Source organism: Paroedura picta, chromosome 3, assembly GCF_049243985.1.
Source record: "Paroedura picta isolate Pp20150507F chromosome 3, Ppicta_v3.0, whole genome shotgun sequence".
NCBI lineage: Eukaryota > Metazoa > Chordata > Lepidosauria > Squamata > Gekkonidae > Paroedura > Paroedura picta.
This window is the reverse complement of record NC_135371.1, coordinates 136,182,639-136,209,098: the sequence shown is the minus strand read 5'-3', so window position 1 is coordinate 136,209,098 and position 26,460 is coordinate 136,182,639. Positions and strand designations below refer to the sequence as shown.

At 46.0% G+C, this 26,460-nt stretch overlaps 1 protein-coding gene across 2 annotated transcripts; it reads right to left on the bottom strand.

The window, feature by feature from the left end:
• Window positions 1–2,441: 2,441 nt before the first annotated feature.
• Window positions 2,442–25,012, bottom strand: C1QTNF1 (C1q and TNF related 1). 2 transcript variants are annotated; one of them, XM_077328161.1, is made up of 4 exons: window positions 24,657–25,012; window positions 19,885–20,061; window positions 15,089–15,228; window positions 2,442–10,920 (listed from the first exon to the last, which is right to left on the bottom strand). In XM_077328161.1, exons 2-4 carry the CDS (start codon window positions 20,013–20,015, stop codon window positions 10,370–10,372), a joined length of 822 nt encoding a protein of 273 aa, XP_077184276.1. In that variant the 5' UTR covers window positions 20,016–20,061; window positions 24,657–25,012; the 3' UTR covers window positions 2,442–10,369. The 2 variants fall into 2 exon arrangements, with proteins under 2 accessions (XP_077184276.1, XP_077184275.1); XM_077328160.1 differs by having other exon boundaries at window positions 19,885–20,026; window positions 24,657–25,010.
• Window positions 25,013–26,460: the final 1,448 nt, after the last annotated feature.

Here is a 26,460-nt window from a genome sequence, read left to right as displayed (position 1 = left end):
TGCTGCCTCGGGGCTGCCCGGAGAACACTCAGTGGGGTCCGCAGCAGATGGGTCCAGAGTCCAAGGCAGAATGCCTTGCCAGGACGTGCGGGGGGCAGCAGCAAGCTGCTTGTGCCCAGGGGAGGGGGCATAGCCACTTGGAGTTGCCCGGCCAGGTGAGAGGCAGCCTCAGAGTACTCCAGCGCTCTCTTTGGGCCCTGGGGCAGAAGTGCATGGTTGCGGCTACACTCTGACATCGGGGTTTGTGCCCTCGTGCTGCAATAAAAAGTTGCAGGTCTTCTAAAGACAGTGGCAGAGGGGAGGGGGGAGGAGGACTTCTATATGCCCCTTTTACTGCCCCTGACTATCCGTGTAGTTCTTAGGGGGGGGGAGATGCCTTTCAGAGTCATAATGCAATTCGGCAACCCAGTTTGTTGCAACCCAAACAAATCCAGTGTGGGTCACTGGAACAAAGTTTGAGTCTGGTGGCACTTTTAAGACCCACAAAGTTGTATCCAAGGTGTAAGCCTTCTTGTGCAAGCAGGTATCTGAAGAAGTATGTGTGTACATCACTTGGTGGCATTGCTGGTGGTCGCTGAGCAATCGTGGGAACGGGGGGGGGGGGTAGGGACTCTTCTCACCGGCGGTGAGTGACAGTTTGGCCTCCAGGGCAGCCCTTGGTCTCCATGCTGTGCAGGCTTGAGAGGTGATTCCAGAACTCCAGGCAGTATCTGGAGGTTGGCAACACCCCCAGTCAATGGTGTCCTTTTTTACCAATCTTAAAATCTGGTCACCTTAGGCAAAAGGCAAAAAGGGATGTTTAAACGTTACCATAGCAACCAGAGTCAGAGAGCGTTAGGGCAGTGGTCGAGAGGAGAGGAGTAGACTACCCCCCCCCCGGCTTCAGTAAAATTGTCAAGTGTTGACCGGTCCCCAGTGATAAAAAAGTTTGGGGACCACTGCTCTACATGGCAACCTTTTAAATACTTGAAGATGGTTATTAGATCCCCCCTCAGTCATTTCCTCTCCAGGCTAAACTGACCAACCTAAACACAACAACCCACAACCTTTCTTCATATGTCTTGGTCTCCAAACCCCTCACCATCTTTGTTGCCCTTCTCTGGACACGCTCCAGTTTGTCTACATCCCTCTTCAACTGTGGTGCCCAAAACTGAACACATGATCGCCCTTTGTACCTACTTACACCCTTGTGGCACACAGGTGCTCACATTCAGGAGGGGTGAGAGGGTATCAATGTGGGTCATCACCCAAGGTGCCCAGTAGTTAAGCCCCTCTGTCTGGCATGAGCAGAGAGACAGGGCAGCTCAAAGTCCTTAGTCTACCTAACTGCCAACACCCATGAGCAGAGAAAATGTGGAGCTGAGTTGAGGGTATATATAGTATTCTTATCCCATAGAACAGAACGGGAACTCTGTTATTGGCAGCCAGCAGTGCCTGTTAAGCTTTGATGGGCCTCTACTGGTGTTTCCAAGGCTGAATAATTCTGCCCGCTCCCCACATTCGTCTGAAGTTTGATAAATATTTTGATTGAGAGGAGACAGTCTGCCTGAAAATGTATCCATTCACAAACTGCCACAAACTACTTGAACTTTCGTGAAAAGTTTATGCCAATTGACATGCCATGAACATCAGTTTGTGAATCCCAACAGGCCCAAAATCAACACCTCAGTTCATGGGCTGGTTCGTGCCCATTGTTAGCAGCCAGTACATGCAAAAATTTCAAATGGCCACTCATATATTCAGAAAATTATGTGAATACACTGCAATGCACGGTTCTTTGCAGACAGTGTTGCAACATAAGAACACCTGAATTTAGGGTCTGAACCTGGGTAAGGAAGTAAACCTGGATAAGTCAGAACCTGGGTAAGGAAGTAAAGGCTCACAGAGTATAGATGACAAAAAGGAAGATTTCCAGCTGTAAGGAGGCATGTGTATTCCAATGGTCCATTCTTAAATGGAGTTACACCCTTATAAACTCGCTAAAGGGTGTAACTCTGTTTCGAATTGTAGTGATAAAAATAATTTGCTAAGGTGTGGTTAAGAAACTGAAAGAACCAGTTGCTGAAAAGCCCACTGGTATGTATTTGGAATTAAAAGAAGTTAAGGAATTTGTGTTTAAACTGACCAAAGTGTTTATGGTCTAGAAAATTGTGTGTGGGGAGGGGAGGGGGATAACGAAACAAAGTAATTATTTAGAGGTAAACTATTGCTTGAAGCAACATACAAAGAAAGTCTATAGGAAGATGGAACAGAATAGGAATGTTTAGGAACTATTAAAATTTTTCTTAAGCCTTTGCTTCACATGTATATTTGAGATGTAGTCAGAATATGCATGGAAGTTGATTGATTGAATGGCTTGGACTCCATCCCGTTTTGTCCTGCTCAATTAACTGGTTTGACCCAGTGTATATGTGGTTGATCTTGCTCTTGCTAGAATTCTGAAAAGAAGCCTCAGCAGTCCAGCCTACTCAACAGAGCTGAGTATAGAAAAAAAACACAGGAATTTGGTTGAAAGCAGCCCCATTTTATTAAGTAGAGTTTGTAGTACAAGAAAGCACAAAGGATTACCTGGTTTTACACATAAAGATTAAAATGCATTTCTAACCCATATAGTCCTTCACAACCTTTCTGTCCTGCACCTCATTCGATATATATAGCAGCCATATACACAGAGCATATATCCTGGTGCGTGCATATATGAGCAGTCAATATTTATCCGGGGGTGTCGCCTGTTAACTGAACTCTTCTTATAACAGCTTGCTACAGTATAGTCGAATGTGGGGTTGTAATGGTGTGCAGAAGCATAGACTTTTTAATACTGTGGGTGGGCTGGCCGAGTGACATCACAGGGAAGAGCCTATGGAGGTGGGGCCACGGGGGATTTAGGGAGGGAAAATGTAGAGTTCAGAGTACTAGTAGCTAAAAGTTTAACTTTCTGCTCCCTTGAAATATTCAAAAGCATGTTCCAATGAAGTTGTAGTCAGGGAACATCCAAGTCAGCTTTGTAAAACTTTAGTTTACTATCTTCTCCTATAGCAAGCTTTTCAGTTTTGCACATGTATTGGGACACATCTGAAGAAAAGCGATTGTGTAAACTGCTGTAGACAATATTAATAATTTCATTAAAGATTTTCCTGTAGAAATCCTTAGGAGATGGAAACTGGCGAGGATTACATGCAGCATCAATAGGCAGAGCAGGCTACCTTTGTGACCTGAGCCTTCATGGAAAGGGAGGCATCAAAGATCAGCCCCAAATTCCTGGTGGTTGGTGCAGGTGTCAATTGCACCCCATCCAGGCATGGGAGGCGTGCTTCCTGGTCCTGCCCTCATCTCCCCAGCCACAGGACCTCCATCTTGGAGGAGTTTAGTTTCAGCCATCCAGCCACTGCTTCCAAACATCAGGCGAATATTTCGGGGGGGGGCATAAGGAGATAGAGCTGGGTGTCATCTGCATATTGGTGATAACCCAGCCCATACTCCAGACCAAGGATCAGCAACCTGTTAGAGTGGATGGATCGTACCACTCTTTGAGGGGTGTGGACAAGCAGACAGTCCTTGAGGAATGCAGGATGGGCTTGAAGGTGAGTAAAGGTAAAGGTATCCCCTGTGCAAGCACCGAGTAATGTCTGACCCTTGGGTTGATGCCCTCTAGCGTTTTCATGGCAGACTCAATACGGGGTGGTTTGCCAGTGCCTTCCCCAGTCATTACCGTTTACCCCCCAGCAAGCTGGGTACTCATTTTACCAACCTCGGAAGGATGGAAGGCTGAGTCAACCTTGTGCCGGCTGCTGGGATTGAACTCCCAGCCTCATGGGCAAAGTTTTCAGACGACATTTCTGCTGCCTTACCACTCTGCGCCACAAGAGGCTCTATTGAAGGTGAGTACCAGTACCTTAAAACTGAGCTGGTACTCAACTGGTACCAAGGATTGGGGTATTCTCCATGGTGTTCGGGTAAAGATGCAAGCAGCTGCATTTTGGACCAGTTGTAATTTCAAGAGCAGGGATAAAGGAAGGCCTGAATAGAACAAGCTACAGTGATCCAGCCTAGATTCAGGCTTGGGAGACACACTTCCTGGTCTGACCCTTTCCCACCTTTCCACAGGACCTCTTTCTTTGAGGAGTTGATTTTCATGCAACAGTGCTGAAACCATTCTGCTACAGCCTCCAGGCATCCACCTGGAGAGCCAACCACATAGAATAAAGTTCAGATGTTTGAGATCCACATGACATGAACAAGTACAAACATTTTAAAATTGCAGTATGCATATTTTGCCACAGCCACCTCTGTCAATGTGTTCCTTCTAGATCACCCAAGATACTCCTGCTTCATCCTGAAGGGAAAGTTCTCTCTCCACAGTTAAACCAACCAGCTATGCCAACCAGTCCAAAATAAATGCCTTTTCCTGGTTCCCTCTGGTGAGAAGCTATGGCAAACATGGAGGGTTTTATTTCCTGCAGAGTGGGAGTGTTGCTCAGCAGCCATTGTAACCGAGTCCTTCTTGTGACTTGGCACTGATTGTCCAGGTAGGGGGGCTGATTCCTCCCTGGCCAACCTGAGGGGCAAGCTCCTCAGCCCCCCCCCCCAAACGTACACCTCGCTGGTGTGTTTCCAAAGTGTCCAAAAGGATGTTAGAATGACACTTGGCAAAACCAACACCAGTTTGAGAAACAACACCTGTTCTTTCACAATGTGTGCTCTCTGTATCCATGCCTAAGTCTTTGCATCCCCCCCCCACTCTGACCTTGCCCAACATTATGCCACACACACAGCTGACCCACTGCAACGTCTTCAAGGACTGCAAGAAGTCTTCACATATACCGCTCAGCATTTAATTAACAGCATGGCAACTGGAAGGCTGGACAATTAAACAACAAAAATGCAACATTTGTTCTTATCAGGGATCTTTCTTATACACCAGGACTTTCAATGGCCAATCGTTGACCCGTAAAAGATGCTGCATTACTTTTTTACAGAACTCTGCTAACTGCACAAGCTAAGATGTAAACTATTAATTGGTATTTTACACAGTTATTCATGGTATTAGCATGTTTTCCCTGTTCTTAAGCAGTGTGACAAATCCCCCCAGTCCTGATAAAGGTGTTCACTTTCTGGTCCTTTTGAACTTATATTAAACATTTTACCACATTTTTTAAAATGCTTGTTAAATAACCAGGCCACAAGCATAATTTCTTTGGGCTTGGTTGAAAATTATAACACAAAGCTCTGCTTGATCATAGAATCACAGAGTTGGGAGGGGCCAATTTGGTGTAGTGAGAGCCAGTTTGGTGTAGTGGTTAGGAGTGTAGACTTCTAATCTGGCATGCCGGGTTCGATTCTGCACTCCCCCACACGCAGCCACCCTTCTTCTGCACTCCCCCACATGCAGCCACCCTTCTTCTCCCCACAACAGACACCCTGCGAGGTACGTGGGGCTGAGAGAACTGTGACTAGCCCAAGGTCACCCAGCAGGCTGCATGTGGAAGGGCAGGGAAACGAATGTAGGCTCTCTAGATTAGAGGCCACCACCCTTAACCACTACACCATGCTGACTCTCCTGAGCTCCTTAAGAAACATCTGGCATCTCATTGTATGTCCTGGTATTACAGAAGCTTTTTGTTAATAATCATAGAAGCGTGTGGCTGACTTTAGGGTTACTGTGGCAGGGAGGATATCCTTTCCCTTTAATGAGATGCTATTTACTAGGTGGTGTTTTCATTCATGCCATGAAAGTCTTTGCCCATTAAACCACTGCTAAAGAAACAAGACATTTTTTTCTTCATGTTACTGGCTGGGATTCTCATCTTTGATTTCCATCTAGCTTGTTTTCCATCTGGAAAACCAGTTTCAAAGTAAGTTGTCCAAGCACAGGGCAATAAAAAGGCACCCATGGTCACTAAACAATATAGCAAGGGAGCCTCAGAGAACCGAATGGCATATTCTCATAAATTCAGTTTAGGGACCAACTATTTAGGGACCAACCTGTTGCCCCATATGCCAGAAATTAGCCCTGGGTCGTGGAAGATTCAGGTGTGCAGCTGTGTTTAGGTTTTCCACAGTGTGACCCTTTCTGTTTGCACTGAGATTGTTTGGAACATCTCTGAAGCACCCTCTTCAGAGAAAGCAGTTTGTTTTCACAAAAAGAGGCCTAGATTTGAGTTGGCATCGCCTCTTTAAATGCAAACAACAGTTCCCTGAGGAAAGCTTATTTATTTTTTATCAGTCTCCATGGAAACTTCTTTGCTGAGTGGAGGAAGTTAAAAGAGGGACAATATAAAGATTAAACACACTCAAGTATAATCTGGAGACAAATTCCATAACTCCGTGTGTGTCCTGAGAGCTTGGTTTGGTTGCACGTATTTGTAGATAACATTATCTAGAGCCACTTCCTGTTAAAGTTTTTGCTTAAAAAACAAAACTCTGCTAAACCCCATGTGCTTTGTATGTTATCACTTTCTGGGTGCTCCTATAAAATATATTGTAAAACCAATGTATTACATGCTTTATGACACTTAAATAACAAAATGGTGAGGCAAGGTTTTAGTTTTGTTATTTTCTAGAACATATTGTATGTTCACAGTTAAGAGAGCAGCCCTGCTCTAGGGTTGTTAACCTGTAAATCCCTGCTGGAATGATCCCTGAGGGAATCCTTGCTGATCTGTAAAGAAGAGAGCTGGTTACAAGGTTATTGCTTTGTATATTCATGGTACTTCACACATTACATTAGTGAAAAGCCCATGGGCTCTGAGGTATGTGAGAACTGAATACAACAGTTTTGTGATAAATACGGATGTTGGAAAGCTGAAGATTACATAAATACACATTGTAATGTGAGAAATAAAACACACATAGCAGTACCATTACACTTGGTCAGGAACACTGAATTGCTCATCACAAAAGAAGACAAGGTTTCCAAATGGACAGGGGCTGGAAGGGCAGGGGGCACGGAAATGCCCTGTCTCTTTAAGTTTAAGCTTGACAAAACATGGAGCTGAATGGCACCACCTGATCATCACTTCATAGCATATTGGTACTAGAGGGATCAGTTTAAAAGCTTTCAACCCTACTGGCTCTTACTAGGCCTAGAATTGGTGAGGTCAGGGTGATCTGAAGCCCCAGACAAGTCTATTCAGCAGAGGAGCTCCTGGGTTCATACAGCATGAGCAGTCGTGGGTCAAAGCTGTCTGCCACTGCTGAAGCAATAGAGGTGATCCTGAGGAGATACAGAGTCCTCTGGTGAGACATAGAACTAAGGTGCTATCTGGAGACAGTACTCAGCAAGGTGGATCCCAGCAGCTGAGCATTGATGGCTCTTACGCAGAATGTTTCCTTTGGCACTCATATTTTGGTTACTTCACCTAAACTTAGAGGAAGAAGATCTACCCAAAGGAGTCTAAAAACAGCTTACAATTGCCTACCTTTTTTCTCCCCACAACAGACATGGTGTGAGACAGGTGAGGCTGAGAGAGCTCAGAGAGACCTATGGCTGGCTGCATGTGGAGGACTAGGGACTCAAATACGGTTCTCCAGATTAGAGGCCCCCACTCTTAACCAATGCACAACAAACGCCCTCGGTGGTTTGTTCTCTGTCTCTCCCTACCTCGTTGCTCTAAATTTTCACACTTGAAGGGGTCGGTGCTGATCACACACCAAAGGACAGAGCTTGATTGCTTCTCTGGCTGGAACATGAGTTGGATCAAAGCTGGGGTGGGGGCAGTTTGAGGAGACCTAGCCTGTAACTGAAAAACACTGAAGCATGAGGTGCGGTTATGAACGTGTGAACATGTGTCTTTTAGAAAGAGGCTTCATTTTCTAGCCACTGCCCTGCCTGTGTTTTAAGAGCAGCGGAAAGGACAATCAGTATGAGATTTTCAATATGAGAACTGACCTCAGAAACAGGATGAAAATCTCTAAAGTTAAATGGGAGGCCTTGGTTTTTTTCTCCACTTTGTCATAGACCATTTTCCAACTGCCCCTTGCCTTTTCCTCCATGGGGCACTGATTGAGTAAGGCTTAGGGTCCCTTGGGGGGTGGGGCTACCTTACAAGCTCCCCCGGTTCAAGGGGACCTTCTCACAGCCCTTGTCTGTCTAGCCACTGCCTCCCTCAAAGGGAGCCCCGGGAGTAGAACAAACCACATGCAAATTAAACACCAGAAGGAACTTGTACTGCTGCTGCTTGTCCGGTTGTGCTAAAGAGAACCAGTGGGCCTTGCGGGGCATGGGAGTCATGTGTGCCACACCCTTTAGCACAGTCCCACATGTTGGTAGGAAGAGGTGGTTGTCTTCCTGCTCCCCCCCCACCAAACTGAGTAGCTTTCTGTATTATTTTTTAAACTTTTGGGGAGGTTAAACCCCAAATCTGCCCCCCTGAGCATGGCCTTGCCAAAAGGTTATGGTTGTTATCCTCATGTGTAAAGCAGCAGTCTTGTCCTGTAAGGCTTCCAGAAAGTGAGCAGATGTGTGCAGAAATAGAAATCTTCAGGAAGATGTCTGCCCAATGACCTTACATTCCAGACTTACAAAGGGAGAAAGAGCCAAGCAGAAGGAAAAGGTTTGCCAAGAGCCTGGTTTGTGGGCCTAATGGCTTTGCGCGTTTTATATAAAAAGCAGTGTGTTCTATAGAACCAACACATCACCCCTCCCTGAAGTCCAAGGCCTGATCAGCAGATCTAACAAAGAAAAAAATGGGTTGACTGTAGTTCCCTGTTAATCACAGGGGAGGGGACCAGAGATTGTTAGCAATGGAAACTATGTGATTGAGCAACCTCAGAATCAGTGCTAGAATTTGAGGTCAAAACAGCTGCTGGACTTATCCAGCAAGAATCCATGCACTTGGACCCATTCATGCACAAAAACATTTAGTATCAGTAGAATGCAACAGCGGTATTGGGGGAGGGGGAGACCTCTTCTGAGCTAAAGTATAGCTGGAATGCTTCATGACACTAAATGCTGAAGATTAAGATCAGCCTTTTCCTGTTCTAGGGAACTGGATACTGTTCTAGGTTACTGCACAAACACTTTTCAGAGCAAACAATATTGCTACCCATTTTCTACAAGGTGAGAAAGACAGGACATTGTGAGCGATCCCTGTCCAGCAGGGCAGATTTGGCACCAACTTTTCTGTAGAGCACCAACCTTTGCTAGCCTCACTCACCTTAGAGCAGAGGTAGTCAACCTGTGGTCCTCCAGATGTCCATTGACTACAGTTCCCATAAGCCCATACCAGTGTTTGCTGGCAGGGGCTCATGGGAATTGTAGTCCATGAACATCTGGAGGACCACAGGTTGACTACCCCTGCCTTAGAGATCAGTGCGGCAGGGAAGGCAATGCTTGGTCCCTCATTGCTGGGATATTTGGAGAATCCAGATGTGAACAGAAGAACATGATGCACCTGAATGGAATTGCTGCCTAAGAGTGTCTGGTTTCCAATAGGATGGGGAAAGCCTTGCTTCCTTTGCACCAAGGAACACCTCATATTCCAAATCATCTTAGGCAATTTTAGGGATTACCATGCAAGGACCGAATATTGACTAAATATTTTTCTCTGGTTGGAGGTATCTAGATAATAGCTCTTGGGACAGATACAATGAAAAGGACTAGGGAGAGACCAGACTGGGACAGGAAAGGCTCAGGGAATAGGATATGTCCTTGGGCATGGAAGGTAAAGATGTACTGCTCAGTATTCTAAGACGAAGCAGCTAAGGGAAGTCTGATGTACAGGACACAGAAAAACTCCTTGCCAAGCTGCTGAAGTAAGAGATGGGAACCAATAGACAGACTTCAGTGAAGTCCGGGGTGATTTCAGGGAATGTGAATGAACAGAGTAGATGAGAACATTGACTTGGCTTCAGTTAATCAAGATGGGCTATTACAATCACAGTTTGAAGGTCAAAATGAATTCAGAAATCAAGGCAGAGGAAATCTAGGCATTGACAGCAGGGAACAGAATCCAAGGCCTGGGAATAAAAAAGGGACAGAATCAGGAATCATTACAGAGGAAGGGCTGGAAGGAGTCATATTGGTTTCTGAGGGGACCAATTTCAGTTTAAGGTGAAGGGAGAGTGGAAATGTGGAACATGGATAGCCCTATCAAGGCAAATGCTGTGCCTTTATGTTTGTTTTTATGACAAGGCTTAAATTCATGGACAGAGGAGAAAAGAGCAAAGAGTCAGTGGTTGATAAAGAAGGAAAGATCTGTCCAAGAGAAGTCAGGTCAGTTTTGTGGGAGTGATGAACCAAGGAGAATTTTGGTATTGTGGTGGATTCCAGAGGATGAAGCATAGGATCAGAAATCAATAACGAAGAAGAAACTGGAAAGACAGAGCAAGGTGAAGTTCTTATAAGAATTTTGTCCATCTGCCTGCAGATTTAGGGCTCTGAGTTGGGCTTAATTAGGTATCCACTGAAGGTAACGTATGTATCATATTCATCACTGAAAACAGCATTATCACGTTCACCCTTGAAGAGCCGGATCCAGACTTCATCCTGGTCCTGTAGATCTAACATGAGGCTCTGACTCTGCATGATGCTTCGGTCACTGGCCTGTGCATACAAGATGGCGACTTCAGCCCCATTGTGCATTATGTGCAGGTAGGTTTCCTTCTGGTTCCAAGTGTGCACATTGAGGCTGAAGAAGTACACACCAGACACATAGCAGTAGAATTTGCCCATGAACATGTTGAAGTGTCCATAGAGGTTCACAAACTCAGTGTCAAAAATCAGTGTCTGGTAGTAGTCATTGCTGTGCAGGGGTTTCTTACGGCCCACCGAAAAGGCAGCATAGGTGGTCTTGTACCGTTCTCCTGGAGACCCCAAGCTGCCTTTTTGACCTTTGGGGCCTATATGGCCCTTCATCCCTGGAGAACCAGCCTTGCCCAACTTTCCTTGGAAGCCCCGTTCTCCACGATCCCCTTTCTCACCTAAATTAACAGAGAGGTTGTAATTGAGCATCACCTCTACCAAATCTGCTCCTTCTACCTAACGCACGAGAATGCACTTTGAATGAGAGTCGGGCAACGCTGAGAGTGGTGGCTTTTGAACAATATTTCACAATGTGGACTCCATGTTAGACATTCTTATATAAATAGATCCAAGTGAGTAGCCATGTTGGTCTGAAACAGCACAACAAAATTTTAGTCCAATGGCCCCTTTAAGACCAACAAAGATTTATTCAAGGCATGAGTTTTCGTGTACATGCACACTTGCATGTGCACTAAAGCTCATGCCTTGAATAAATCTTTGTTAGTCTTAAAGGGGCCATTGGACTCAAATTTTGTTATTCTTATATACAATACGTATTAGTTGGAGCTTCACTTTCTAGATTTTTTTACTACCTAGCAAGCCTTAATAATAGTATATATTTCTATACTGTACAAGTGCATTTGAACTTATTTGACCACTGAGGAAGACCCCTTGCTGTACTACACAGCATATACAACTGAGATTTTATCAATGTTTTAAACTTTTATTATGTCCATGTATAATAAATACAAATATTTATCCAGCTCAACCTTTAGGTTCCTAACTAAGGTAAAGAGGATTTTGCCATATATGACACCCCTACTTCCCTGGGTTACATCATGGGTGTAGAAACTTGGTAAAATTCTCATCATGAAGGCAGCCACCAGAAATGTGTGCCCGTCAGGGTTTATTACCTCTTGGGAAATGGTCATCTGTTTTAAACTGATTTTCATTATAAGCAAATTCCAGGGCAAAATTCTCTGCTTGAGCAAAATATCAAAATCTTGAATGAAGGCTCAAGGGATGCAGTAAGAATTTCTGGGGAAAGGCTTGCATTCCCATGTTTATCCTCTGTGATCTCTGCTGTGAGTACCCATACTCTCCCTGTGGCTAATCTTATACCTATGAGGGCAGTATATTCGGCTTAAGTTTGTGGCATCAGGGGGTCAAATCTCTTCTTAGTTATAAAGTGTACAAGCATCCCGGACAACACTTTGACTATGCTTCAGTTTCAATTTGTCATCTTGATGGACAGTGTGGTGTAGTGGTTATAATATGAGACTTGGACTTTGGTTCAGATCCACTGACCATTGTTAGGCAGGTTTGTTTTACCATCCTGGTGGTGTCTTGTTTCCAACTCCACTGTGTCAGGAACCTCCCTGAGACCGTTTATGCACTGGGAACTTCACTGCCTGAACTCCTGTACAGGAGCACAAATCGGAAACGGATGAGGAGCACCAAGCCAAGTGCTCCCCATGTGGGTGCAGGAAGAGATGGGGCAACCTGCCACGACTAAATCTCCAGCCTGCAGCCTGGCATGAAACCTCCAGTGCGTAAACAGTCTGAGTGAGCTCGAGTCATTCAGCCCTGATCAACTTCTCATGAGTAGCTGCCAGCAGGCAGAGCATCTGATCTGAAAATACAGGCAAAGAGAGCCATGCATGCCACACTGATCTCCTTGAAGGGAAGGGCAGGATCAAAAGGAAAGGACAGACATCTGCAAGGAATGTCTTGTTCAGCATGGCTGTTGTAAGATGAATGAGACAAGGATTGTAAAGCAATCTGCACATGGCTGTAATGCATGTGCTGCAGATGTCAATCTGCCTTCTTGGAACTTGCTGTTCTTAACTCAGCTGGCAGCTTTCTTCAGCCTGGATGCTTCTTTCTCTTTGAAGGTTAATCTGTTTCCGTGACACATTTTGATCTTAGATACCACCTTTTAGCTTGTTTTTGTTCTGGGCCATTTCATCATTGGTATTATAAGCTATTTTTGGTTTGTTTTCTGCCTTAACATTCTTCTTACTGGAGAGCTTAGGTAAGCTTTACAAGGGCTGCACCACTACTGTCAAGGACTCAGTTGTTCCCGTGGTTTGCTAGGGTAAACCATCTAAGCTTTCAGGCATACCAAAATTTCTGTCTACTTTGACCTCCTTTAATACAGCACTATTAACAGGGTTGCTTTTAATCTAGTAAAGGGATGAATGGATCCCAAGGTTAATATTTGGCCATTTATTTTATTATGGGTAGGGTACCAAGATGTTTACTGGGGGAGGAAGGAAGAGAACTGAAGCAACCCAAATCTACTTCCTGCTTTCCTAGAAGGCAACTGGTGAGGGATAGGGGGGCAGGGTTATCAGATCCAGGTTGGAAAATCTCAGGAAATTTGAGGATGGATCCTGGGGAGAACAGTGACTGCAGTCGGGTACAATGCCAGAGAGTCTACCCTTCAAAGCATCCGTTTTCTCCAGGGGAACTGTCTGGAGATGATCTGTGATTTCAGGGGATCCCCAGGTCCCACCTGGAGGCTGCTGGCATCCTTAAGTTGCCCCCACTCTTAATTTATGAGAAGGCATCTAGAGGTCCAGCAATATAAGAAACTGATGTCTGGCTTTCCCATTCTTCCTGCCAAGTCAGGCTATGTCCTAATGCAACCTCTTGATTCCTGGTTTTAGATCAAGATTCATTTGGCTGTTTCCCCTGGCCTGTGTAAAGAAGAAGCTCGAAGGAGACTATCATAACAGCTCCTTCAGGCCAGAGAATTTATTTAGCTCACATAATTTCTCCCAAACCGGTCTCTCTGGAATGAGAAGAACCAAACAGCAGTGACCCAACCCTCACGTCAAAAACATGGGAATAAACAGCCAACTCATCATAGTTTACAGAAACCTACTCCTTTGCTATTGGCTGCTAAATGCATCTGGTTTTGATAAGATTGTGTGGCATTTCAAACAATAGTCCGGGAACAGCCACAAGTCCCAAGGAGTTCGCCACCCCACCACAGTGTGTAGGGTTGCCAGTCTCCAAGGGGTAGCTGGAGATATCCCGCTTTACAAGACATCTCCTGGAGACAGCGACTAGTTAATGGCGGTCTTGGAAGGTGGAAGGACTCTATGGGATTCTACCTCATTGAAGTCCTTCCTCAGGCTCCACCTGCTCCCTAGTCTTCAGGTATTTCCCAATCCAGAGCTGGCACCCCTAAGCATGAAATACAGGGATGCCAGACTGACTTAAAGTTGTGCTCTGTACCTCTAAATTATCAGGAGACAAAGCGGCAGCAACCTCTTTTCACTCTTTTCCTCTCCTGGTTGTGCCACTAATAAGCAGATGCCTATAGGCTCTATCTTGCAGGTTAGCAGGTGGCAGAGAACAGGACCAGGGTAGGAACATGTGGGAGAAGACATGGCAGAATAATTTCTTAATACAGGAAGTTTGCAAAATGGATCTCTGGGATGACATGTGATGGTTCCTACACTGTTATAGTCATCTGTGAGGCCCATTCCACACCAGGATCAATGTTGCAAATTGGTTTCGGAATGAAAAAAATGCCATTTTAAATAGTGGAATTCGTCGTTATGCATACCTGTAGTGGAATCCAGTTGCATTTCAATCATTTCCCACAGGTTTCTGGTCTTGGCAAAAATCGCTATCCAGGAAGCAATATTTGCCGAGCTTTGTCCCACCCCTGGCCGTCAATCAAACGAGCAGCCAATGGGCGGCCATTATCATGCTCCTGAAAAGCACCTTTCTCTTTAAGGCAGGTTTAAAAAAACACACACACACACGTTGCAACGAATCTGCGTTGATTCGTTGCAACAGAGAGACCCATCTAGCTAGCAGGTGGCGTGTGAGCTGCCGTTTCATCGTTGCCACACTCCCCCGAGGGGGAAAAAAATCCTGCCCTCCCCCCCCCCTCTGCTCGCTCCGAGAAAAAAAATGGCGATAACTTCGCCGGAAGATCAGGGGAGAGAGCTAGGGGGAGGGACTTTGCTGAAACCACAACAATGGTAACGCGCAGAACTTTTCTGCTAGTGTTGCAGATTGGTTGCAAGAGTGTATCGCTTTCCAGAGGGTGAATCCACTTTTTGGGATTTCCCTGGAAGCACTACAACGAAGCGTTTTTTGCTGATCGGTTTCAGGGGTGTGGCAGATCATGTACAACGTTGTGCATAACTGAATTTTAGTAGCGATTACAATTTGCCACACTCCTGCTACAATTAATCTGTGCGGAATGGCCCTGAGTATTAAGTCTTGGACCAGTGAACAAACTGGTCCAGTTGTGGAATCTTAGAAGGGCATTCAGAGCCTCTCCTTGTAGCCCAGAGACTGTCCACAGTTAGTCCCCCTTACCTTTTAAGATGGTAATGTTGATCTGAGGCACAGGCTGGTAGTGCACAGGATATGATGGGAAATGGTTTGGAGGATCACAGCAGCGCACACACTCGGAGCCTCGAGGCGGCCGGTTGTACTTTTCATAGTCTTTCTCAACCCTGGGAGGGCAGAAGCAACACAGACAGAACAACAGAAACTGAAAAAATTAGCCTGCCTTCCTTGTATAGTGTTCAATGTTCAGTCCCTGTTCTGCGGCCACAAAGTCATAATTTTCTTAATGTCATCATTTCACAAAGCATACGTTGAAGGAAATATGTAGAAAACAGTCTATGGGAATTTTCCTAGACTAGAGGCTAGGGATTGAGATGGAACATAATTTCTAGAGTCCCAAGTAAACAATCATTTGCTCCACTTGCTCCCACCAACGGTTAAGGCAGGGCTGGCCCTTCACTTACTTGCCTGGGATGTTGGCTCCAAACTGCAGTGTCACCTGAAAGCTGTCCAATCACTTCCCCTCTCCAGCTGGCATCTGCAGAACGATCCAGATGCAGATGACACCCCTTTCCATGGAATAAAGCTACCTAGCAACAGTAACCACCCAGGTTGGATTTAAATCTGCACCTGAATGAACAATAGAAGACTGACCAAGAGAGCCAGATCTGAGAAAGAGAGAGTAGCAGCATTCCCCCCCCCCAATATTTTACAGTTGAGCATAAGGATATGTATGCTGGAAACCCATCTGTTCTCACCTGTGGCCTGGGCTTCCTCCCACATAGCATTCTGAAAGAGGATGTATTACTTAACAGAATATAGCGCCTGCCTTTATAACCCCACCAACCTCAATATGGTTTTTTCTCACAGTGGATCTGGTGGCACTGATATTCACCATTCAAACACACTACAAAATGTGCATTGTCTGAATAAACAAATGCAAATTCAAGATCTTTGTTGGCATAGTTAAAACAATAGAAGTAGTCCATAAAACAGCATAAAGCAAAACAAAATTCAAACTCAGGCTGTCAAGAGGATTTATCGTGATGTATGCATAGGGAGAGGTAGTCTGAATAAACGGATGAATAAACAGTCTGGATAATCCTATATTAAAGACTGGACTGACGCATTGTAATATGCCATGTAGTCAGGGCAGGCCTCAGTTAGATATGTCAACACTGTGTTGTTGATGTAGCAAACTCCTGTTTTATTGGGTTTTAAAAAAAATCTTGACATTGTAGGTGTATGGCTTATGGCTTGCCTTAATAAAACCGATATGCCAGGCAAAGTTGCCAACCACCAGGTGGGGCTGGGAGAATTACCAGAATTGGAACTGATCATGAGACAACAGAGACCAGCCACATTTTGTACCAGTTGCAGTTTCCGGCTCAAAGACAAGGGTAGGCCTCCGTTGACAAGAAGGCGTTGACCGTCATTGCTGGAGGCAAGAAGTGCCATGACTTTGTCTGCAGCCATCTCTTCGCCATCGTGATTGAACATAAGCCACTGTTGGGCTTCTTCACTGCACACTGGCAAATGCCTCAGATCCTCTCCTGCTGGATGCTCCATTGGTCTGTGATTCTCTCCAGTTTCAGTACCAACCTGGAAAGTCCATCTGCAGTGCTGATGCTTTGAGCTGACTGCGCAGGACTGTGGCATCGTGCTGCTGGACTCCCTGCCTGCCCCCTGATGCACACCTTGGACATTGCTGTCTCCTCCCCCAGGGACAGGCTGTTCCCCTATGTTCTCACCTGGGTGTGGAGGGGGTAGCCCAGGGGTAGGCTGGACCCAGAAATTGGGCTGTTCCTCACCAGGTGGCATGAGTTGTCTATGCTCAAAGGCTACCTGCTGTGGGGATATGGCATGGTGGTGCCACCAAAGCTGCAGTGCCATGTCCTAGAAGCACTACACAAGGGCCATCCCAGCATCATCCACATGAAGAGTCTGGCCCAGAGCTACATGGGGTGGTTGGGCATCAACAAGGAGGTCAAAGCCTGGGTGCATCAATGTCAGGTGTGCCAGGAGAGCCCCAATAACAGGAAGATTGGGCCAAGGGCAGGCAAATGACCAGCCTACAGCTAAGTCTCTTTTCATGGCTGAACATCCAACTGACCTTGCCACAACTCCATACCCCAGCTGTATGCAACTGTGCAAGGGAAGACATTCTATCATGTAGTGGAGCTGAAATTTAGAAGCAGATCACTGAGCTGAAGAGAATTCAAGAACATCTAAATGTTTAAGTAGAGCCTCTTGTGGCGCAGAGTGGTAAGGCAGCGATATGCTGTCTGAATTTGTCTGCCCATGAGGTTGGGAGTTCAATCCCAGCAGCCGGCTCAAGGTTGACTCAGCCTTCCATCCTTCCGAGGTCGGTAAAATGAGTACCCAGCTTGCTGGGGGGTAAACGGTGATGACTGGGGAAGGCACTGGCAAACCACCCCGTATTGAGTCTGCCAAGAAAACGCTAGAGGGCGTCACCCCAAGGGTCAGACATGACTCGGTGCTTGCACAGGGGATACCTTTACCTTTACCTTTAAATGTTTAAGTGGATTAACAGCTACTAAGACAAAGATTGCTCTAAAGCAGGAGAAGTCAACCTGTGGCCCTCCAGATGTTCATGGACTACAATTCCCATGAGCACCTGCCAGCAAACACTGGCAGGGGCTCATGGGAATTGTAGTCCATGGACATCTGGAGGACCACAGGTTGACTACCCCTGCTCTAAAGCATTTGGGGTACCATCAACTACTGGATTCACTCAGGACAAATCAACATCAGTATGGTGTCAGTCCGGTCCTTTAGTGAGAATAACATGTCCTCCAGCTGTGCCCCTTAAATAAGTACAGTACCCTCTTTTCTTGTTATAGAAGAAGAGTTGATTCTTATATGCTGCTTTTCTCTACCCGAAGGAGTCTCAAAGCGGCTTACAGTCGCCTTCCCTTTCCTCTCCCCACAACAGACACCCTGTGAAATGGGTGAGGCTGAGATTACTGCTTGGTCAGAACGGCTTTATCACTGCTGTGGCAAGCCCAAGATCACCCAGCCAGCTGCATGTGGAGGAGGGGCGGGGAATCAAACCCGACTCGCCAGATTAGATAGATAGCAATCACTTATTTTAACCAAATGTGTACATGCATTATTTGGGCTATTACTGGAACAGGAACTATTATAGCCAGCAGACTGGGTCAATTGTCAGTGCTCCAGGAAGCTGCCTATGTATGCTTGCTTTGGCAATGATGGGATGTGTGACTTGGGCAATACCTTTCTTGGTACTTTCCCTTTTGTGTTTGAGCCCAGGGCCCCATAATTCCTAAGGAGGTTTCTGTCTGAAACCCTAAACTGGCAGTGGATTTGCAGCTTCCACACAACACACGGAGGGAGAGAAACATTCGGACTGAACCACCATTTAAGAACCTTGTGTTTGTGTGGAGAGGAAAGGGTTGCAAAAGTCTGAGCCATGTGAATGGTGCAGCACTTGGAAGCCACTTGCACATTAAGAACCTCAGCAAGCTTCATTGAACTAAAGCAGTGATGTTTAAAGGCTTGGGAGGCACCTTTGACCCTTTTGAGCACCATTTCCAATACACGACCTCCCCATCTTGAAGAAAAGTGGGCAATTCCTTTAGAAATTGGAATACATTCAGGGGCTTTTCGCACGCCTTCAAAATCGCACAATGGTTGCCAATTGAAAACGCTATTGATTTGCCGTTATGCACAACGTCGTTGACAATCTGCCACACACCTGAAACCGATCCGCAAAAAGTGCTTCCTTGTAGCGCTTTCAGGGAAATCCCCTATTGGCTGCTTGACGGCCAGGGGCGGGACGAGCTTGGCAAGAGCGCTTCCTTTCTAGCGATTTTTGCCGAGACCGGAAGCCTGTGGGAAACGCTACAAAACGCAACTGGATTCCACTACAAAGGCAGGTATGCATAACGACGAATTCCACTATTTTAAATGGCGATTTTTCATTCAGCAACCAATTTGCTACAAAGATCCCGGTGCGGAAAGCCCCTCATTGTTTCTATGTTTTTATTGTTTTTCCTCCCAAAATGCAACACAGCTTGTCCATATATATCAAAGTTGTGGAGATGTAGGGGTTCTGTATACGAATCTAGTTCAACATATGCATCTAAATGAGGTGGCAGAACTGGGCATACCTCTGTTAATTGCTGACATATGAAACTGAATAGAAAAAGACAACCTTACATGCTCAGAGGTACTCTGTTATTAAAAAGTGTATAGTTCTATATTATAGGGTTGTATATTTCTCCTTTCAATTAGAGAGGCAAAAATACCAGCGTTATCTCTGCTCCCCAGACCCGCTATCACATTCCAGTGAACGGACCAGATGAAAACTGGGTGGCGGGATGGGTTGTGCTTGTTTCCTGGGTCTGGAGGGAGACCTGGAGGAGACAGCCCACTGCTGCACAAAGATATATTGTGGAATGCTTACTCTGGTTATTGGAAACTAAATGTTATGCCTCTGAAATGCCCAGTACGGCAATCCTTTGCAGCCATTTGTACCTCCTCCAGAGTCATTATCATCACCCACCAGACTCTTCCTTCAAATTGGGAAAGAGCAATAGAACTAATTGTGCATTAACTGCAGACTGAAAATGCACATTAATGGAGTTAATCAGGCATTGAAGTACAACATGGAATTATTTCTTTAAAACGTGACAGCTGGAGGAGGGAGATTCTGAGTCCAGGTACACTCTGTGTGGCTCAACAGGGCCAGAGTGATAAAGCCCATTGCATGATTCAGGTCATCTTCCACAAGTCAAGGGCAAAGTCATAGCTTTTTAGGATGTCCTGTCACAACCTACCTGGCAGCGTGATCCGGATGAGGTGCTCGGGTTGGTGTTCCAGTCCTCTCTTCTGGCTCACTCTCACTGCAGCGAGCCCAGGGGAGCAGGCAGATGAGCAAGAGGGACCTTGGTGCTAGGCGTCCCTTCATTGCACTGGACCCTGCCAGAGAAGGGCGAATCAGGCAAGGAGAAGTGCTGAAGGGGGCAGAAGAGACCTTGCTTAAATTGTACAAGAACTTGGGGGCTGTTCACAGAGGACAAAGAGCAAACTGTAGCCTCCAGGAAAGCTTTGAGGAGGCTGAATGTCCCATTTCTCCATGGTGGGCAGAATTTCCACCAGTCTGCTGGGTGTCCAGAGTCAAGAAGTAGGTCATCCTTCCCTCCCTGCCAAACACTTGACCAGAATATGGAACAGAGTCTTTCAGAGCAACAACATTAGAACCAAACAATGCTGGGGTATCTGCCATCTGCACTACACTGCCAGGAATAGTCACAATAAAGGGTAGAGGGAAGACACAGGTCTCCAACAACACAGTGGTCATACATCAGGGAGATGTGGTCAGTTGCTCTGGTCCCCAAATACCCTCCTCTCTCCACACTCTAGTATCACAGCAAACAAATGCAGAGCATAGGCAGATCCAGACTGCTGTTTACAGTCTGATTTCTGAGGCAGCTCAAAATTAATTCCTGGTTCTGAAGTTCAAAAAAGGGGCAAGTAACACTGTTGTATATGTGGCCAGGCTACTGATCCCACAGAGGACCAAGCACATGGGCCAAGGTAGGATTAGCCACCAATGGGTTCTAACCATTGCACTCCAAGGATCCCCGCTGCAGGATCCAGTAGTTTTAAATCAATCACGTGGGATCCAGCCAATGGTGCATTGCTACAGCTGATCCCTGTATCTGATGTGTATATAAGTTGGGTTTTTTTTTGGGGGGGGGGGGTCTCAGTGCAGTCTTGGTACTACTTGTATCATGTTCTGGCATCAATAAAGAGCTGCACCGATTCCTAAGTCTGTGAGTCTTTCATCCACAGGATTCACATGGATCTAGTACACTCATGCCTATGTTTCCATGTTTCCTTCCACATTTGCATTGTGCCTGTCCTTTACACAGCCAATTTCTTTCTTGCAGGTTTGTAAAACTGACTCCAGGGCTGAAGATTTTCAGAGGAGGAGCAGAAGTCCTTAACTTCATTGCCTCCCAGCCACTTGGCAACTGTGCTATGATCAGCAAAGTTGGGCTTACACCTTCAGCAGCAGGCACAGTCTGGTTGTTTCGTCTGCACTGGTAATAAGGGGCCAAGAAACCTATTGGCGAGGGAGGGTGTTGCTTACAGCCCCTTCTCCTTCTCACCCTTGCATAGCCCCAACTCACACTGGGCGTCCAAGGTAGGGGTTTGTTGCATCAAGTGCATAAAAGTATCTGGGAGTGAAGAATTATGAATGCCCTTGTTCATTGCTTTCTGCTTTCTAATCACCATGGAGAAGTACTGCAAGAATGCCAACGAGAATGTAGATTGGCTTTTAACAGGATGAGAAGATCCAGTGAAAAGCAAAGTGGACCCGTTTTCCGTAAGGAGAAGAATCATGTTTTATATCTCACTTTTCACTACCCAAAGGGATCTCCAAGCAGCTTACAATCGCCTTCCCTTCCCCACAACGAGCACCCTGTGAGTTAGGTGGGCTGAGAGAGCTCTGAGAGAACTGTGACTGATCCAGGTACTTTTTTTAATGTGGAAGAGTATGGAATCAAACTCGGTTCTCCAGATAAGAGGCTGCTGGCACCACACTGGCTCTCTGGTTCTCAGTGGCTTATATGTTATTTTTTGTCTCAGTGACAATTGCTGAAGAGAGTAGCTGAGAAACTTGGAATTGAGGGTGGGGGGTCAGGGCTGTCCCTGCAACACTACACTGATGCTGTGATTCAGTTTGAATACAAGTGCCTTTCAGCTGCCAGCAATGTGCATGGTAGAATAGCAGTCCCATTGATCTATTCCTGTGACAGGATTCATGTCAATGTGCAGAGTTTGGACATTTGCCCCATTTTTGCCCTACAAGAAGGCAAGGAAGTACAGTGCCAAGCAAAACTGGCCATTCTCCTAAAATGTGTTTGGTTATCCAGCCTCTGGAGAGATAACATTTCTCAGGGAACAAGCTATTTCACTGGGTCGAAATTCAGAGCAAGGAAAATTTCATGAAAGTAGTTCTGACACAGCAGAATGTGGCAGCATAGGGACCAAAGGGCCCGAGTTGCAAGCAGAAGCCACACTTACAAGAACTAGAGTGACCATTTACGCACAGGGAACTTCACTGTCCCAGCTCCCGTGCAGGAGCACAAATCGGGGACAGATGAGGTACACTAGGCCAAATGCTCCCCCATGTGGGTGCAGGAAGAGGTGGGGCAACCTGCCATGACTAAAACTCCAGCCTGCATCCAGGCATGAAACCTCCAGTGCATAAATGGTCATTGTGTATCCCACACCCAAAGCTTTTGCATGCTTAGACTAAGATACTACTATAGTGCACATGGAGGTATGGGCATTTGCACAGTGTGTGAGGACCATGAGTGTGTTTCAACTCAATATTTAAATGACTTCCTCCAAGGGTCTCTGGGAATTGTAGTTTTCTGAGGATGACAGAACTTTGCAGAAAACTACAGTTCTTATCTTGGGGAGAAGCCATGACCATTAATCTAGTTTAAAGGATTGTGCACTGGAAGCAACAATTACACACTGTACATTAATTGAGCTCACATGGTTGCCAGCTCTAGGCTGGGAAATTCCTGGAGAATTAGAGGTGGAGCGAAAGGAGGACAAAGACCTCGGTGGGGGAAAATGCCATAGAATCCACCCTCCAAAGCAGAGGTGGGAAACTGTGGCTCTCCAGATGTTCATGGACTACAATTTCCATGAACCTCTGCCAGTGAATGCTGGCAGGGGCTCATAGGAATTGTAGTCCATGGACATCTGGAGGGCCACAGTTTGCCCACCCCTGCTCCAAAGCATCCATTTAATCCAGGGGAACGGATCTGTGTAGTCTGGGCATGAGCTATAATTCCTGGAAATCCCCAAGCCCCACTTGGAGACTGGCATCCCTCCTCCCTCCCCATGTGCTTGATGCATAACATACAAACTTTATAAGCATACTCACTGTGATCATGAATTTAATAAATATGGCTCCTTCCCCTTTGTGTCAAACACCAGCCTATATTAGTGTATAGATGTACATAGATAGGCATAGTTTGCATGTATCTATGTGTGAAGATGTCAGCAGTAAAATTAGGAAATCAAGTATCCCACACAATTGAGGGGAGAGGGGATGTGAATATAGGTTTGGGAAAATTCGGGCTATAAAGCCTCTTCAGCATATGCCATATATTGATGGGAACCTCATGCAGAAGAAAAACATGTTCCTTAGGCCTACCTCACAACTATGTCATCCCCTTCCACTGGAGACTCATTGAGGTCTGAGCATAAGCATGTTCAGCCTTTTTCTGTGGACAGACTTTGTTCAAGTACTGTTAAAATGGTTTGCAGTATTTTTTAATTTATCCACACTTAGAAGTGGGTTTAAACTATTTTAATTGCAGATTTTAAAGCTCTGTTCTTTGAGATTAAGAAGGGCAAGTAATTAAGTGGGTTAATTATCATATCTTTTATTATTTATGAATCATAAAAAGTCTACTAAGCAGTCTAGAAAATTAAGATCACTAAGATGTTCCCTGCCAGCTCAGAACTAATTGTTTCATCCTTGTACACAAGCTCACAACACACACCCAAAACCCCCCACAATAAATGGGGCGGCCTTCTTTCCATATAGAGGCTCATAGCTCTTCAAGGATACTAGCAGAGACTGGACACACAGATGTGAACTACCAGAGAATACAGAGAGACAAGAACATGGGTGCAGTAATATATATGCTGAGAGAGTGCATTTGTTTTTTTCCGGTTTCCGCTGGCCACTCTCCATCTCTGCAGGGCCTGATACAGCAGCCTTCAATGCCTGGGAATGTGCAGTCCCCACATCCTGGGGGAAATTCTCTCTGCAATAGAAACCCAGATGCCCAGGGATCCATTTCAATGGCATCAAAAAGCCAAAGGACATTAGGGTGATGTGGAAACAGGTCAAGTGACCAGAATTCCTGCACTTGCCACAACAAAGAAGCCATTCCTGGATTAGCCCACCACTTGGTGTTTGCTCGTTCATGGCCTGGTGCTATAATGCATCAGAACTGCTAGTGACCAGCAGCCTAGCAAACTGGGGGCAGGAGTCTGTGTTCCCTTCTCCCATGCCTGGATAATGGTGCATAAGTAGTTTGCCTCATCCCTCTGGTCCTCTGGTGATACTTCAGCAGCGGCAAAGGGAGCTGAGGATGGCACTTGCCTGTAGAAGAAACAAGTCCTGCCAGACCCTGTGGCAGGGGTGGCCAAACTGTGGCGCTCTGGATGTCCATGAACTACAATTCCCACGAGCCCCTGCCATGAGCATGCTCTATGGGAAGCATTTGCAACATGATGTATAGACCAGTGCCAAACAAGACTGCATAAGTAATCTCCCTATGGTGGTAACGGGAGGATGCCACATTGGGAAGATTCTGTCTCCTCTCCCAACGCATTAAACATGCCCTCAATCTGAGTCACCATTGTGCCTCTGGACGAAAGGCCCTTATACAGGGTCCCAGGCAGCCTTGAACTGCTGTACCCCTGCCACCCACTTCCCAACCAAGTGTAATTCCACACAGACCTGAGCCCCTGGCTCCAGAACTCTACTCAGCTGGCTGGCACCTACCTTTGGGACAGGGTTACAGACAGGGTTACTTGTCTTTGCCTTTAATCTTCTAGAGCATCCCCTTCTGAGGAAACACTTCCAGCCCCTCGTCGGGAAGAGGAGAGCAGGGCTGTTCTGCCCCTAGCCTTCAGATCGTGGGCTTTCGGCAGAAAGACGCTTAGTGGAAAATCCAGAGAGAAAGAGAGAGGGAAAGAAAGGGGCAGCCTCTGCAAGCCAGCCCTCCTCCCTTGGAAGGGAACACAGCTGCCGTTAACCATATGTATGCCCAGCTCCTACAGCTGAGACAGGGAAGGCAGGTCGCTTCTGCCAAAAAATATCTCCAGATGTTGGGGTCTACAGCCAAAAATGGAAGGAGAGAGGGAGGGGGGGGAATGACAGGCATTGCCCACAGCGCTAGAGATCAGCAAAGAGGTGGCTGAGGCAGCCTGTATCAGGCTGACGCAAAAACTCATTGCCGGTTTCCGTCTGACTTCTCAGGGACGACCCTTTGTGTGCAGCCTGCACCCACACTGCCCTAGACTGCAGGCATGTCTCCCAAGACCTGTTGTGCTTCACTCTTACTACAGACCAAGGCAGACTTCTGCCAGAATGCAAAAGAATCCCACTATCAAGTGTGTAGGAAAAACTGAAATTGTTAGCAGTTGTCATGATGTGAGGTGGAAAGGGAATTAAAAAATAAGTCAGGCAGGCAGGAGACTTCCTTGTAGCATATTGGTCTTTGCAGCTCAGCACTTAAAGAAATCTCCAGCTAAAGGTTCAGGGTGGACTTTGAGCTCTTTTTTATTCAATTAACTTTTACAATGGAACTCTGTACTTTGTGACCTGGATACTATATTGCCTATATCAGAAGGTCTAGAACCAAAATTAATATCCACATTCGAAAAAAAATTGTCAGCATGCCAAATGTTACTGTTCAATTACTAAATGCGAAAATTAGTTTTATTTAGCATTTGTACACTTCAAAGTTGCTGTTATCTGTTGATTGCTTTTATTTTGGCTGTCCTCAGACATTAAATATCATCGGCTGTCACTTCACACTGCATTTCTTGTCCTACTCTTTTCCAAGGAGCTCCGGGCACAGGGAGAGGCATTCTCTTCTCCTCTCAAAGATGGCCTGCATTGTTGTATCAAATACTATCCATACTAGGCTGCATTAACAACCAATAATGTGTCTATGGGGTATGGCCTAAAGCAGGGGTAGTCAAACTGCGGCCTTCCAGATGTCCATGGACTACAATTCCCATGAGCCCCTGCCAGCATTCACTGACAAGGGCTCATGGGCAGTTTGACTACCCTTGGCCTAAAGCATTTGGATATGTATATAGAGAGACTGTCTCTTTGTGTTAAAGCTGAAGTGTCTGTGTCCTGACGGAACCCACAGATTTAATACTGATAATGAGGATGGGTCTGCTAGACTAGGCAGCCAGCCCTAGTGAGCAACTGAAATCACTGACAAGCTGAAATCACTGGTGTCCTGCCATCCACGGAAGGAATCATGGCCCCCAGGGGACACATTAAATAGTTCAACACCACAGTCAACAGCAAATTGGGCTTGTGTGCCACCCACCTTGGCCGTTCTTTGGTGGCAAACAAAATTACAAAACACAAACGGAAGCAAGGGACCCTGCTCAGCGTATGCAGAGCTGCCATGTTTGTACTAGACCCAATGGTGCCAGGCAAAAATGAAGAAGTGTCCTGTGACGCCATCATTGTGACAGTTCAGAAGCATTTCACTGTGCAACCGGTGGAGATTGTCAGCCAACACGCATTCTATAAGCAGGACCAAGGCCCCACTGTGTCTGTG